Source organism: Helicoverpa armigera, chromosome 7, assembly GCF_030705265.1.
Source record: "Helicoverpa armigera isolate CAAS_96S chromosome 7, ASM3070526v1, whole genome shotgun sequence".
NCBI classification, from domain to species: domain Eukaryota; kingdom Metazoa; phylum Arthropoda; class Insecta; order Lepidoptera; family Noctuidae; genus Helicoverpa; species Helicoverpa armigera.
Genome location: NC_087126.1, coordinates 7,356,078 through 7,373,214, shown reverse-complemented (window position 1 = coordinate 7,373,214; position 17,137 = coordinate 7,356,078). Strand labels below are relative to the sequence as shown.

The following is a 17,137-nucleotide window of genomic DNA, read 5'->3' as shown; positions in this document are numbered from 1 at the left end:
CAATTTTTTGACGGCCTTTATTAGTTTTGTTTTATTTTTTTATGTAGATATAGATTTAGTTTATTTTAAAATATAATGTACAGATCTTGAGGTAAATAAATAAGGTAGCTAAAGTATTATAATACAATGAATCTTAATAATAACTTATTAATAATGATATAAATCAAAAACTAGTCATTTAGAAGAATATTTATATTTGGCGAAATTTTATCTAGGCAGATGATGATGAGTCCATTTAAAAGGAAACAACCAAATAAACACCAACATAATTTATTTAATCAGAAGCTATTATACAGGCATTCATTTGTACTAAATAATTAAACACTGGCTATTTCTTCAATCGGCATTGCTTCGAAGAAGTTTCCAATACTCTTGAATATTTTCTTTGCAGTCGCATCTATGACGGGTCTGCCGAATTCTTGCGCTATTTGCCTCCAGTTTTCGTTCAAGAATGACAACATTGCCTCACCTGGAATATAAAATAAATAGATAATTCGTTTAAACGGTCATATATTTGTTCTTCTAATCTTATAGGGAGTTTATGGGGTAAGTAATATAGAGTTAATAGTCATTTTAATATTACTTTGATTTTGCGCGATTAACGTCGGGCGTTTTTTGACAGGTTGGTTCTTAGACGACAAAAGTTCATTTCAGAAGAAATAACATTGTCGTGTTAATAGAACAATGATTAATGAAAAAATTGCGAGCACTGCCAAAAACTCAATAAAAAGTTTGCTGGTCAAGTTGGCTTATGCATTGATTTAAATCAAATAAAGGCATACGAAAAGTAATATGTGGCGCCATCTATTACGCCTGACAAAGATTAATGCCTTATCCATTGTCAACATTCAAAGGTTGCTGATACAATTTAATCAAGCCAATTTCACTTTTATAAAGCTTTCTGTTTTTCTGAACCGTATAATAAATTGTTGTACTTTGCTTTAATAAATAATGTTGAGTCATCTATTGCTCAGAACTGATCGTTACCATTACCATTCTCGATATCACAATACTTTATAGAATCAATAATTTCTTTTAACAAAAGGTTGTTTATCCCCGAAATGTTACAGAAAAATCGACTGATAACGCCATTTCTTCGCACCATAAAACAAGCTCATAGGTTATTGTAACTGTAACTGTAACAGCCTTTCTATCGTCCCACTGCTGGGCACAGGCCTCCTCTTAGACGGAAAAGGATTGAGCATTTATCACCACGCTTGCTCAATGCGGGTTGGTGATTTCGGACTAAATAGTCCAGGTGTCCTCAAGATGTTTTCCTTCACCTTTTTTATCAGCCATTGGTGTCCAAGATTTGGCTTAGAAAGTACATACAAACTTAGAAAAGTTGCATTGGTAGACCGTCATACTCGAGAGGTTAGTTCTTTACCCACTAGGCTAGCACGACTTTTTATATAGGTTATTGACCCTCATATGCTCAAGTGCAGACGATACTTACTCAGCTCCTTATTTCCATTGAACAAGTTGGATAGATGGTAATGAGCGTGATCGATGACGTCGAAATCAAAGTTGTACTTCGTTGGCTTGATCACGTCCTTTCCATCAGAGTTCTTAATTATGTCGTAGTGGATGTACAGCTTGATCTGAAGATTCTCTGGAAATAGCAGATTTTATTGAATTAAAAAAATTCGGTGTGTTGATACAAAGTAGCCTATGTATTAATCTAGGGTATCACCTATCTATATACCAAACAATTAAATCGGTCCAGCCGTTTTTGCGTCATTGAATAACAAACATACATCCATACATTCTCACAAACTTTCACATTTATAATATAAGTAGGATTATTCTAAATTTAAACGTCATTGAATCCTCAAAATTATTTCTAGCGTATAGGAAATGCAACAAAATTAAAGCCCCTGTAATCTGTATACCTACTGGATAAAAAAGGTTGCTATTAAAAAAAAAACTTACTCAATTTCAGTTTCATCTGGCCATCTCCAGTGATGGGTAGAATCAAAACGCGACCATCTGCAGTGTAGTGACCCTTCACAGAGGTATCCAAGTGGAAATCAATTGCGAAGAATTTCTTCTTCGTGTTCCATCTAGAAAGTTATAAAATAAGTAACATTTAAAGGGTATCTTTTGATATTTAATGTAATTTTTTTCTACAGTAAAACTGACTTAGTCGCAATTTTTCTGGAATACTTTAATGAAACCATCGAAGTTTTATGAGTTGGTTATGGTTCCAATATCGGCTGTCATTGAACATAAGTGGTCCTTGTCGTTACGGGTAGTCAGACACCAGTCTAACCAAGAGGTATTGGGTTGCCCGGGTAACTGGGTTGAGGGTGTCAGACAGGCAGTCGCTAATTGTAAAACACTGGTAGGTACACTTAGCCGCATCCGGTTAGACTGGAAGACGACCCCAACATAACTGGGAAAAGGCTCGGGAGATGATGATGAGTTCCTGTATCGGTTACAACACACTTCCAGAGATTGACACATTCTTTTTAAAAGTTCACGAAAACACAAATCTACTTAATTATTTTCTAAAATGTAAATAACTTACTCTACATTATCAACAGTGGCAGCCTTCAATCCTTTCATAACGCCTCCTTTTAGCGTGAACTTAAGTCCAGCTAGTTCAAAAGCTAGGTCCTCGATTTCCATGGGATCTAATACTTCTACATTGGCCTCTGGCATTCCAGCCATGAACACTGGAAGCATCTTTTGAAATGCTGGTACTAAACAGGCCGCATCCTCGAGACTGCATTTTTCAACTGGTAATACTGCGATCAGGAAAAAATATTTATAGTTTTCGTTACGTCTTTTTTACGGTTTTACAAGAGGCTCACATTAGCTTCTTGTTTTAAGTAGATGTATTGTTATTTATAGGCTTCCAATTTAAATAGAGAACTACTACCAATAGGAGTACTAGGACTTTTAAGTTAAGAAACTGCCTCTTTGCTTGAATTTAAAGATACTGAACGTAAGCTAATATTACAGAAAAAAATATCACCACAAACAGCTTCGCAGCGAAGTACCTATGACTAATACGATTATAATAATTATTAGGGATGTCATAAATAATAATTTATGTCGGTAAAAATACATCGCGTGTCTGACACAATGTCGTATCACTTACGTACTAATGTCCCGATGTTAGACACTAATTGGATTTACTAATAAGTAAAAATAGGACCGATTATATAAATTATATTCTATTATTCATGACTATTGTATGTGTCAAATGACAGAGCTGTTTTATTGTGTTCACGTAAATACATTTTTGTTTTAATAAAATTTGCTGTTCTAGGCGAAGTAAAACTATTTTTAAGTTTATATGCATAAGTAGATACTTATATATGTATTGAAAAAATCGCAAAAGCTATTTACGCTACTTATTGATATTTCTCACATTATTGCTGATATGTCTCTAACGGACTCACATTTGTAAAACCTTGGGCTCCCAAATTCTAATTCGTTAATATCCAGATTTCTGCAATTAATCTATGTAAAAATATTTGCTGTTATGCGCTGAATTAATTCCTGTCTCCCCTTCCTAATAAACGAAGTCTAAACGAGCTTCAAAGTAACATTAATTATCATAGAATAATTATTTCCTCTGAAAACAAATTTTAATAGCCTTCGTAAATTAAATCTTATGACGTCACAATTATGACGAATCGTCCCAACCATTTAACTTATGGTGTGTACACCTAAAGTGTCACGTACGCCAAATTGCAAGAACACTCTAATTCCATACAAATGACCAAACAAATTAATTAACGGGTCCCACTTAATGATCGCAAAATCACAATTAATTCCTGTGCCGATTAATTCCACATTACTTATGATTGGGAAATAAATTACTGTGTTTTTAAACTTAACTTAGTAAATTTTTTCGTTCGCCCTGCTTTAATGATCTAAACTATGATCTAAAAATTTTAAATTAGCAAAATGCAAATTGAGAACAAACGCATTTTTTTAAGTCTGTCAAAAACTGTGCAAAAACAGTTCCTTTTGTAGAATATTAAATGTTACAATTGGTTTGTTATATTTTTTTTTTTACATTTACCTACTAAAAAAAATAGTACAGAGTTCTATCATCTTAAAGTACCTCACTGCTAGTAAAACTCCCTTGACCACAAATACAATTATTTTGTACAGGTTGTTCCACTGTATGTATGTACTTCTTTCTTTTGGACTCCCCCTAAGGCGCAAGGCCTCTTATCATTAATAGAAGAACCACAGAAAAAATCAAGGAACATCCTGTATTTTATTTTTCTATTTACCGTATTTCTAATGATATCGTTGTACGTCTTTTTGTTTTGAGAGAGTTTTATATGTAATGTAATAACTACTTAATATTATCTAAGAGCCACAAACATGTGTAAAATTGAAAATAAAATATCGTATTGCAGTTACATACAAATTATGTTGTAACTTATCCTTTATCCGCATGCGGTCGAACGAGGTTGTTTTCGTTTCAATTTCCATAATTATATAATCAACAATTAAACTTTATTCAATTATGGGGATTAAAATATATATATATACCTACCTAACCTTCGAAAAGGTAAGTTACAAGTTCATAAATAAAAATAAAATAAAAAAGGTCTTCCTATAGAAAAGAAACCTTAAGTCAGAGCTGTTTGTAGATAATTAAGTATAGCGTTAGTGCAAATTGATTGAAGGGTCCTTTTCGTAAAATTAATAAAATTAGCCTGATTGAGTCTAGCAAATTAGCTTAATGCTTAACAAATCTGATACTTAATAATTATCAAACTAAAATTTTATCCGAGGCTTAATTAAAATAAAGTTAATAATTTTATTTCTGTATTATTAATTATGAACAAATGAATAAATGCCCAGTTCATATTATATTTCTCAATAATATTTAGCCATCCGTCTGTAATAATGCTCAAACCATCATCATAGCTGGACTCTGGAAATTATTTACTCTCCCCTGAAGCATAAGTACCACTTTTTAATTTTAGTTTTTTTAATTGACTACCCATTTTTTAAAACTAGACATTTAAAACACGTGAGTAGGTATACACTACACCTGCATCTACAATTCTTTTTACTTTCTATTATTGTATTGCACTCGTATTTGAAATACAAAATATTTTCCCAAAAAAAATACAACCGGCTACAATAATTATACCTAAAACACCCCTAAGTCAGCCTCAAACTGTCTCAAAATCGGTTCATACAAACATGAGATATATAATCGCACACATACATAGATACAAACATAGGTATAGGTCCAACTGAGAACCTCCTTTTTTAAGTCGATTAAAATAATGTTTACCTGCTGACTGAGTAAAACCAAACGCAAGAACAAAACACGCCACTCTAAACATCTTCACTTTGTCACAAACTCTCTAACAGTCAACTTGGAACTGATAATGAACTTGGAAACAAACACCTAATATACTAGCTAATACCGCGTCACCGACCCTAATTACGTATGTATATTACGTAAATTAAATATCATTGCAATAATTATTTGCAATTACAAAAAAAGGACGAATGCCTACAATTTTTGCTACTGGTCATTCTAAGTAATAGTGTTAATGTAAAGAAACATAGTTGATGGCTATATTCATTTTATTTTGTATCTGTTTGTCTGTCCATCCATATTTTTTTAGCTTTAATTTTAATAATGACAGTTACTGCTCAGTGAGAGAGTGGAAGCCGACCCCAACATAGTTGGGAAAAAGGCTCGGGGGATGAGTTACTGCCCACTGTTATAAACTGCGGCTCAAAATAATATTATAAACCTTTACTATTAATGGTAAAACACAAAACTGATTCTGTTGCGATATAGAAATATATACTTTAGATTAAAACCTCAGGAAACACGGATGTCAATATCGGGGTTAAATGTAGCGAGCAAAATCGTAAAAACCAACTAGTATTTATTAACTATTGTAAAAAGCAATTTATTCTTGTGAAAAATGTATTTACATCTGACCAAAGTTCATGGCATTATAATTTATTTTTATTTTCTTCTTTCCGCATGGAATCATTGTATTTTTAAGAAAAATACAATTTGAATATAAAAATTGTCATTAGTGGAACTATAAATAAATCCTTAATTTATTGTTTCTATTTTTCATACTGTAGATAGTCAGGTCTGCAAACGGACGGACAGTCGATAGAGCGGAGACCGCTCTAGGTAAACGAAGTATATATATAGAACTGCTGCAAGGGGTGGACCTACGATTTGAAGAAGTTGGCGGGCAGTGGAAGGAACGGCTACCCAAGACCGGGATGGTTGGCATTCTTTAGGAAGGTCTAAGTTCAACAGTGGACGCTAATTGGCTGATATGATGATGATGATTTATCATTGACTCATTTCGGGCAGAACCTTGATAGTAAAAATATAGGTAGGTTCTATAATTAAGGCATTATCAATTAGTGATTTTTCTGAACATATTCATCTAACAACTGGTACCTAGACTAGTATCATCTGGTACCAACATCACGCTATGACAATTATGTCGGCGGCAGTAAACAATGTAACATTACAATTAGGGAGTACGTTTTTTTTAATAGATTTGTTAATGTGCTAAATTAACATAATAGCAGACCTGCAGACCAAGTAAGGATATTCTTGGAAAAAACTATTGCAAAAGTTTTTCCGGAGAATAACGGAATGCAGTTAATTTAACGGTCTTTTGTCTATTATTATATTAGTTACCACGAGACAGTTTAAGATCTAGAAATTGGATGGTATATACATATACAGGTTGGTTTTAAAGGGAAGCACAAAGTTATAGTTGTTTTCAAATTGTAGCTGTAGTCATATTATGACTCTACTACAGGTTGGTGATGAAGCTATAATCCTACGGATCGTTGTCCTAAGTTTTATTTACGTAATCCTACTTATCTTCGGTATTAATATTATAAAATGTGAAAGATTGAAAATGTTTGTTCCTCGACCAAGCTATATCGACTTCAGAAGCTAATACCTGATAGCACATCACCTACAACAGATGGGCTACTGATGGAATCCTCGTGAAACCAAGGGAGTAAGATGTAAGCTTGTGGGTTGTCTACTTCTTTATAATTCAAATACTTAGTACGCAAAAATACGATTGTACATACATACCTATACCTAATTCAAAAAATCTCATCCAGACAAACTATATAATCTACGAAAGTAAAAAATTATATATTTAATTAATTTTTAGAAATTTTGCCTCCTTAGTCAAGGTCGGCTATGCTAAAGCTTTTGTGATATCTAACGCCTATATTATATTATATCAATTCTATGCTTATTTTTAAACTGACGCCTGTACGAAAAGAATAGCAGTAGGAATCAGCACTGTTGTATGTTAATGCTTTGATATTTCCCATGTAGGTAGGGTCAGGATTTAAAAGGAGGTTATTTAGAAAAACAACGATTTAATAAATAGACTTTATTTTTGTATTTGTTAATGTCTGATTAACAATTTCATTTATACCATAACATTATTATACCGTCTCACTTAATATGATATAAAAATATTCGCTTTTTCGTGATGGTGGGATTGACTCAATGTGGGTTTAACTTTTTTTAACATTCTCTTAATAATTAAAAGTACTATATTTAAAGCATATTTAAATATCATTATATCTTAACTTTTTTCAATTCACCGTCCACGATGCAGAGACAATATTTAAAAAATCGGATGACTCATGGGATGGTGACTTATTCAACCAATAACTAGATACTATTTTTTGGCAAGAACTAAACATTAGTGATTTCTGCGATGGCTTGTGACCGTAGGTAAGTTTTGATGGCAGTATATATTTTTTGTATCGGTTTCTCAATTATCGGGTTGCCGAACTCCTGTGAAATAGCCTTCCAGTTTTCGTTCATGAATGAGAGCATGGCATCACCTGTAATTTCAGAAAAAAAATGATTAGTTTTAAAAATTCATACTATTCCCAAATGGCTTGTTCTTGTGTTCTTTCACAGGGTTCCAAATCAATGTGAATATAACTTTATAATACATATGTGGGTTACTGAAAAATAGGACCTCAGAAAAAATCCGATGAGCTAATTGTACATGAAAAAGAAAAGCTAGACAGAGTCGAGAGTCGTGTCTTCGGAACTCCGAAAAAACTACAAAAAATTAATAAGAACCAAAACATTTATCAAACAACATGATCATGAGTTGTTGCCGTGGCCAAAAAAAACCCTTCTTCACATAAGTACCAGGAACTCGATCAAACAGTACTGGCAATATTTGTTCGTATACTTACTCAATTGTTTGTTTCCATTGAACAGGTTAGTTAACTTAAAGTGCGTGTTCTCGTTATTCTCAAAAGTATATTTGTAGCTCTTTAATTCTATCGCATCGTTGCCTTGTTCATTCTTCACGATCTCAAATGGCATAGTCATGGCGATCTCGATACTTTCTGTAGAATTAATTAGAACATACATAATATATTTTGGCTTTTAGTGATTCGATGCGTTGTCATCGAGAAGCTTTGCTTGTCCAAATTTGGTTGTTATTTATATGCACAAGGCATCGTATGGCTGACTTCAGAACGGCAAAGTCACGTGAATATTTTTATAATAGCTCGAAAACTATATACTTGAATCTTTAGGTTAGTTTTTTGTTGTTGTTTTTAATTGGTTTACATAGTAAAGAGTATATCTATCTATCTATCTTGACACCAGTAAATTGGTACAAGCAAAGCTGAAGGAAGGCACCTAGAAGCACCTGGACTATAAAGTCTAAAAGCGCTAGCCCGCATTACGCTAGCATGGTCGTTAACACTCACTCCTTCTCATTGAGAGGTAGGCCCTTACTATGTAGTGGAAGAGAAATGACTGATGATAATGATTACTTACTTATCTTAATATCAATGTCACCGTCTCCACTGATTGGCAGAATGAGCAGCATACCACTAGCCTTGTATTTGCCCTTCAACTCGATGGGGGCTACATGGAAGTTGAACTGTATCTGTTTCTTCCCAGTGTCAACGCTGGAAGTAAAATAGTTTCAAATTAGTAACTATATTAAAGCTCCATTATTTTCCATTACCCTGTACATTGTACCCAAAATCATGTAAAGGGCACTGACTATTTGCTATTGTCGAGGCATACACTAGTTGCGTGTTTTGAAAACGATGAAGCTACGTAGAACTTCAAAGTTCAAATATTTATTGTGAACATGAGTGATACCTATATAGGTGTTATAAAGTACATGCATGATACCCAGTAACCATAATAATTAGGTACTAAATATTTTGCGAAGCGCAAATCTCGTGTTGAATTAAAAATAATTATTTAATAATAGAAGAATAATAATCTTGTGTGTGAGATACTAACACTATGGACACATGTCTGAAATAAATTATTTGAATAAGCTACGTTTTGAAGCGAGGAAGATGGAACACTTCGAGAAACCACGGAACAATAGTACCAAAACTTACCTGAGCTTATCAATCACAGTCTTTTTGAGTCCAAAAATGTCAGAGTCTCTGAGCACTAGCTTTAAACCAGAGAGGTCGATCTTGATGACCTTGATGTGGACAGGATCCAACACTTCGATGCCTAACTCTGGCACACCAGCGGAGAACACCGCTATGGCATTCTGTGCTGATGCTTTGATGCATTTTGAATCACTTAACTGGCATTTTTGTATCGGTGGTACTGAAAAAAAACATAAAATCATCGGAAAATGCTTCCATGTAACTATTTATATTTAAATTCAATTATTTTGTTCATGATCAAAAGAAAGTTATTTTGGTCAACTAGTTAATTGGCCTCCTAAAACCCTAATTACATGGTTTCCTTTTAAGCATACTTAAATCTTCTTATTTTTTTCACAAATCTGCAATGATGGAACATGGCCTAGAAAATGAAGAATGGGGATAACCTGTCTTCCATCTTGTATTAAACGAAACTGGCCTATAACGCTGTGTTACGCTATTTAGTAAATACGCAAAACGTAAATAGTTGTAGTAAATACGCAAAACAAGAATTAATTGTAAAGGGCAAATATTTTACTGAAAAAGTACCTTAACCTCTCATATGTCGCTAATTAGAGAACAATAGAAAATCAATTGTGTCTACGTGGATCCGCGCCACCGGTAGGTATACAAGGAGTTAAACTATTTGAAGAGGAATTAATAGTACAGAATCAAATTACGCTGGATTTATTTTAATCTATTATTTTTAATTAGATATCTGCAATTGTATTAACTGCACTATAATTCCGGTAAACTATTAAACTAAGTCATAAACGTGTTAATTGCCACTCACAGCTTAACAGATACATTGATCATAAAAAGCTTAAACTGGTTAATTTAATTGATGTTACGAGACGACCTGTAATTCTTAGACATTTGTTTAATACTTGGTCTGTATTAATGTTTTCCTTTGTTAATCTACGAGTCTGTTTTTCCTGCATTTTGAATGGATAAACAAAGAACTTTAACACGAATACGAGCATTATTTTGCAACGTTTATATTAAACTAGCTGATCCCGCGAATGTATCGTTTAAACCTTCCCTGTATTGGACCTCTACAAACATTTTAAAACCAAATCGGTCCAGCCGTTCTCGAGTGTTAGTCAGACTAACGAACAGCATTCATTTTTATATATAAGATTGTTTTAATGTAGGCTTAGAGAATATTTATGTTGTTGTCTTTAAAAACAATTTCATAGCTGAGGATAGAATAAGCAATCGTCCCATTTGCACACTAAGATGAGTGAGTGATCATCTATCTATTAAAAAAAAATGTAGTTGCTAACGTAATATCTAAATTCGGTCTTAAGCTGTATCCTAGTTGCTAAAAAAAGATCTAAGATTTTTTACTTATGCTAAACCAAGGCTGGCGACTTTGTATCAAAAAGTCGTTAGCCTTTTTTGATTAAAAATAAAAAAAATATCAAGTCATAAATATTCAGTGTAATTTTTTGGACCGGTTTTTCATGGCAAATTTTAAAATAGTATTTAATTTTGTTTTTTTTTTTCTTACTTTGTAAGACTAATTATATATTACTTTCTGTACCTAGTAAATAAGCGCCGGCAAAAAGGCAAAATAATATATTTTAATGAGGGTTTAATTACATAGACGCCAGTTGCTATATTCGCTTAATCTCTTTTTCGACTAATGTAGTAATGGGTCGTTATGTTGTAAAGTACAACGTGCAACAATGCAGGTACTTCGTCTGTCATGTTCCATAACAATTCTTCTAATTAAACTGGTTACATTTAGATACTAATCTTGCAGGAAAACAAAAGAAAAATATGCTGAAGTATGACATACTTACATTTTGTTATTCATGACATTGATCTCGTTTATAAATATTTTTTTTTTCTCCTTAAATAGATGTAAAAAATCATTTCAGCCAGGATTAGAATTGAATGTCATTTGGCGCCTATTGTACCAGTACTTAGGGGCATTTTTTGGTATCTCACAATAATCTTTCATTAAGTTACCATTTAATGGACTAAGTACTTACTACATTGAACACGAAATTATTGTATGGCGCGGAGCCAACTTTTGCTAAAGGTAACAAATCCTTTTCAACCAGACCTTTACGCGCTTAGAATAATAGGTCTCACAGCAGCATTATGTAAGGTTTTCCCAGTTAACTTGGTATAAAAACCTAAGTTTTAAGCATGGAATGGACGGATTATTCTAAGAAACAAAATCATAGACCCTCTATTTTCAATATCCCTAGGGTCTCTCTTTGATGAAGTATCAACGGTTGGCGAAATATTAGCCTTCGGAAATACCTACAAGTTTTATTTGCCGAAGACTAACAAAATGACTGAAAAAAGTCACGATAAAGTGCAGTATCAGTTGATAAAAATATTTATATAAAAGACAGTACGATAGCTTAACTATCGCCACTGCAATATTTAATCTTTTGCTCACATTTGAGTTTCCAAACAAAAGTTTAATAAAGTTAGCAACAATAACGAGTTAGGTAAACAAGAACAGTGCAATCTGACCTCGGCGGCCATGACCACAAATATCTAAAACAAACGAACGTGTGTCGTATTTGTACGTGAGGAGACTTCAAACAGGCCTTAAAATGCTACATCCTAGCATTTGCACTTATCTAGATAATTTAATACACGTGCAGTAATAAAAACAAGTGACATTTTACCATATAGTTGTGTTTGGAACTCCTTCTGATGTTTTTAAAAGTAGGTATGCATTAAAAAAGATTTTATTCGATCAGTAATCGCAAATCTAGATAGATTATCTAAAATCTAGATGTTGGAAATCCACAGTAAATTAATTAATGCGTTGACAATCAACAAGAATTTAGTAGTGATTCACAATCAAAGAAATACGTCGTAATAATCTAGGTATAAAAAAGAAACAGATATTAATAAATGGTAAACAAATAGAGTCTCGTGATATTATGATCAAAATACGATTAATAAAAAAAAATAGAAGTTGGTTTGTATTCGAAAATATGTCTGGAACTTTAATCGGCAGAGTAATAAAAAGTTGACAAGTGATCCATTCAGTCAGGAAGTAAAGCCGCTAAGACTTTTTCTTTAATTTATAAACAAACTAGCGATCTGCTCCGGCTTCGCACGGAATAACAGTATTTCCCCACTATTTAATGTATGTTATTATACATACATATAAACTTCCTCTTTAATCACTCTATCTACTAAAAAAAACCGCATGAAAATAGGTTGCGTAGTTTTGAAGATTTAAGCGTACAAAGAGACATAGGGACAGAAAAATCGACTTTGTTTTATACTATGTAGTGATAAATATCGGCATTAGTCAACAAAGTATGTAAACCACTTCTTTGTAAGGATCAAAGTTTATCTGGGTGTAAACTTAGAACGTCAAAGAACCAACTAATGTAGAATAAATTGTTGGTAGCAGAAAATACTAAAAGTTTTATCAATTTCTATGGACGTTGATAGATTTGCAAACCAATTTTCATCAGTGTTGCTCAGAAGGCTTACGGTGCCACTTTTATACTTTTTTCAGTTGGATAGTTGAAATCTGTGAAAATTGCCACTTTCCTATAATTCCATAATTAGTTCACATGCTAACAACACAACGGACAGCGCATTCGTTTAAATTTTCTTTGGTACAAATACGATCCAAATATTTGTTGACCTAACTTACTACGGCAATACCAATAATGGAAAATAATGATTTTGAAAAAGCTAAATCAGTAAATACTGATAATACATACTTTATCAACAACCTTGTATACCTACAATACTCAAAACGGAACTTTATTTTAACTACTTGCTTACATGAATTTGAATGACTAATCTGGTTATGTTGTAGGTAAACGAAGGTATTTTTAACCGTTATTGAGATGCTATTTTAATCTATGATGATGTAATTTCGGTTAACGGTATTCAAAATAAAATTAACACATTCAAAATTTATCCATAATGTTAGATTAAAATATTATTGCAAAAAAAAATCGAGAAGGTACGATAGCCGTGATGTTTCGCTTTGTGGGTTTACCCAAAGAATAGCTACTTTTTATTGGAATAATATCTTATCTGAGAAGAAAGTCAGTACTCCTGCAGAGTGCAAGGTAAGATGGTTTAAGTAAGAATGTATTTTAAATTATTATTTTGATAACAATTTATTAATTTTCGCATATTTATTTTCAATATTAAAAATTATTTTGGCAAAACTTGATCTCAAAGCAGAGACTTGACTCATTTCTTTTAACGAATAATGGGCCTTAACTTTAAGAAATAAATTAAATATAATAACACTTACACGCTGCTAATATAGCTGCTATTTGCGTTAATAAAACAAACGTATTAAAGAGAGCACTCATTGTGATTAACTTATCTTACACAGTCCTATTGAAAGCTCAGTCACGGTACAAATAGTAGCCTTAGACCGACTTCTGTTATATATAAACTTTTGAGACTCCTACCAAGGCCACGGTTAATCTCATCATCATGCAACTTCATAGATTAATAAATTAATACGACGAAGTTCTATACGACTGCCACAGTAATGAATGCAGTAATTAAAAATAGAATCGTATGCAGAAAAATATATATTATATAAGTATGGTATTTTTAATGAGTCATTTATCTTATCCTAAAAATAGCGGAATAAACAATTTGTTTTTTATAATGAATTTTGTGATAAAAGTAAAAATAAGAATTTTATTGTAAAAAATCAACTTTTTCTTTCAATTATATATTGAAAGATTTTTTCTAAATTATGTATTATAAAATAAGTAGGTACCAATTAAACAATTTAAGAGGTGCTAATGTATATTAGCATATCACGTATAAAACGGGTACTTTTTTGTCCAAAATGTCACGGAACTAGAAGCTCATTAGCACTAAAGACCTAATAGGCTATAATAATGCATGAGAAATAACACTAGATACAAGTATTATATGTAAGTTGACATTGATCCCATCAGTAACTGCCTACCTACTATTAAACTGGTTTATCTTCAAAAAAAATACAATTTTAAAAGGCAAATAAAAGCTATATTTTTTTTGTATTATGGGAAAGACAAAATTGAATGAACTACCTATGTACATTTTATAACACCTCCACTCCTTTGCGCCATTTCACTAGCTTTCCAAAGAAAAATAAAATATATAGGTAGGTACCTAAGTCAGAAATATGCATCCCGCTTTAGGCTAGGGGGGATAGGAACGTTCCAGAGAAAATCATGTAAGTACAGCGATTTTCGCGTATTTCACAGTTCTACATATAAGTCGTTGTTATTAAATAGGTACCTACTAGCGGTTTACCTGCGGTTTCATCCGCGTCCCGTGGGAGCTAGGGGTGGCCTTACCAGTATAAAATACTTATAGCCTATGTTACTCGGCAAGAGTGTATGCTTTCTTAAAAAAAAGAAAAAAAAACAGCGCAAGAATTTAAAAAATGGGTTAGGTAATAATATTTGGTTTTATATGGAAAGACTGTAATGGCTGTAATGGTATAAACAAACAAACATTTTTTTTCCTCTTTATAGTACCTATATGTCAAAAAATAATTCTAAAATTATAAAAATACTGCTCAATAACAGTGATTAAATTAACATTTAAATCTAGAAGGTAGACAATAAATTCCGAGGTGGTATACTCTGCCGTTCGGCTGCGAAATATCAAAACCCAGTATCTGCACAAAACCAAATTTTATAGGAGAGCCGAAAAACGATTTCATATCTTTGACAGCTTGCCGTTTCAATAATATTAGTCGTACCGTCCTGGGAGTGATTGCAAAATTTGAGGGAGATAACAGGGTTTTAAAAAAAAGTGTTTTAATGCGTCTATCACCAAGTATGTACGTAGAGGAGCAGTTACTAATAAAAAAATTGTGTTCTTAGTTCTAACTTTTTGAGTGTGACAATTTCAAAACCTAGTAAGATCACTTGCTTTGTTTTCATTTAGGTCTGAATTTACTGAGTAGAAACTAAATGCACTTTTATAAACCTAGTAAGAAACAATAGAATAAAACAACGAAATAGTGATAAGCAGTTTTAATGAAAAAGATAAAAAAAAACTCTTTTTCTCAGTAAAAAAAAATAATCACTCAAAATATTTGAAAACAATATTCAAATAAAATAAATTATTGGCTTATTAAAAATTGTCCACCAGAAACTAAATCAACTGAATTATTATTGATCGGTAAACTTTGCCAAAACTCCCTTCTGTTCATTGGCATAAGCTGTAATAAGGATTTTACTATGCCTTTCTTTTTACTTTCTTTAATGCCTCTTGGAATATATTTTAAGGTTGGCATGGTCAAGGGATTGTGTTTTTTCATAACGTTCGGTATGGCCGCGGGCCATACACTACATGAACGTGCCCCAAAGGGTGATAGCCATTAGGCTAATCCAGGGGTACCGCACGATCTCCCGCGAAGCAGCTGGCCTACTAGCCGGACTGCCACCGTGGGATCTGGAGGCGAGAGTCTTCTTGCGCCTGTACGACTGGCGCGAGGAGGCTCAGCCCCGGGGATGAAACCCCGTTGCCGCGGCAAGTTGTCGAGCAGCGGGCGGAGCTCCGGCGCGATCTCATGGTGGCCTGGAGGGAACGACTGTCGCAACCCAGTACAGGGCACGCCACCATAGTGGCGGTAAGTCCCCTCTTTGAGGAGTGGCTCGGCAGGAGTCACGGTGCCCTTACGTACCGCATGACGCAGGTCCTCACCGGACACGGTTGTTTCGGGAGGTACTTGCATCGAATCTTTCGTGAGGAGGCGCCCGGGTATCACCACTGTGCGGACAGCCCCGAGGACACAGTGGACCACACAGTCCAGGAGTGCCCTGCGTGGGAAGGGCACCGCCGGGTACTCGTCGAGGCTTTAGGCGGCGGCGACTTCTCGCGTCCGGCCCTGGTTCAGGCCATGGTCCGGAGCGAGAGGGAATGGGATGCCTTCGCCTCCTTCTGCGAAGCAGTCATGCTCGAGAAGGAGGCGGCGGAACGTCAGAGAGTTCGCACCTCTCATCCCGGCCGCCACGCTGGACCGGGTAGACACCACGGGCGCCGGGTGTCGCGAGATGACTCCCGGCCACCATAGGCATGGGTCTGTGGGAGGTGAGTTCGGGTGGCTCAGCGTCCCTCTGTCTGCTTACACGACAGACCCGTGTCGAAGAGATGTCAGCAACCCCAGCGGGGCCCAGCAGGGCCAAGGCCTGCCGGGGCTGCGGGTTGTTCGAAAGAGATACCGTGGCTCTGGCAAATAAAAGGCCCACGACGGAACACGACGGTTTTTGGTCAGTAAGAGTCTGACACTCGCTGCTAACCCACAGCGGGAGGGGTCATTTGATGATTTTTGACGTCGTTTAAAAAAAATGCCTTTTATTCATAAAAAACCTTGGAAAACAAACAATCTTGACAATATTATACACTGAAGCGTACTTAAATTTCACCATGTTGTTCTTTTAAAGCACTCAAGATCAATTTCGACCTATAAAACTGATTTTTGCTCATTTTTAGAGACAAAAACACGCACTTGCAACGACTTCTTCTCACATACTAAAGTTGCGCGGGAGTTTTGACATTTGTTACAACCATTTCATTGGCTTAGTATCTACATGAACCATTTTATATCCAAGTAACTACAAGCACTAACTAGGTTTTTAAAATGGTTGATGTTAGATACTATGTTTTAATCTTGTAATTTTTGCATTTTGAAAACGTTTACTGTAGATACTAGGTTTCCGACTTT

The 17,137-nt window shown here is 34.2% G+C and overlaps 2 protein-coding genes across 2 annotated transcripts; both read right to left on the bottom strand.

Moving 5' to 3' along the window:
• Positions 1–254: 254 nt before the first annotated feature.
• On the bottom strand, positions 255–5,435 carry LOC135117062 (circadian clock-controlled protein daywake-like). The gene is made up of 5 exons (XM_064035434.1): positions 5,279–5,435; positions 2,531–2,750; positions 1,933–2,063; positions 1,457–1,612; positions 255–469 (listed from the first exon to the last, which is right to left on the bottom strand). The coding sequence occupies exons 1-5, from the start codon at positions 5,328–5,330 to the stop codon at positions 318–320; spliced, it is 711 nt and encodes a 236-aa protein (XP_063891504.1). The 5' UTR covers positions 5,331–5,435; the 3' UTR covers positions 255–317.
• Positions 5,436–7,379: 1,944 nt separating this feature from the next.
• On the bottom strand, positions 7,380–13,866 carry LOC110377500 (circadian clock-controlled protein daywake). The gene is made up of 5 exons (XM_049847791.2): positions 13,706–13,866; positions 9,403–9,622; positions 8,819–8,952; positions 8,224–8,379; positions 7,380–7,857 (listed from the first exon to the last, which is right to left on the bottom strand). Exons 1-5 carry the CDS (start codon positions 13,764–13,766, stop codon positions 7,706–7,708), a joined length of 723 nt encoding a protein of 240 aa, XP_049703748.2. The 5' UTR covers positions 13,767–13,866; the 3' UTR covers positions 7,380–7,705.
• Positions 13,867–17,137: the final 3,271 nt, after the last annotated feature.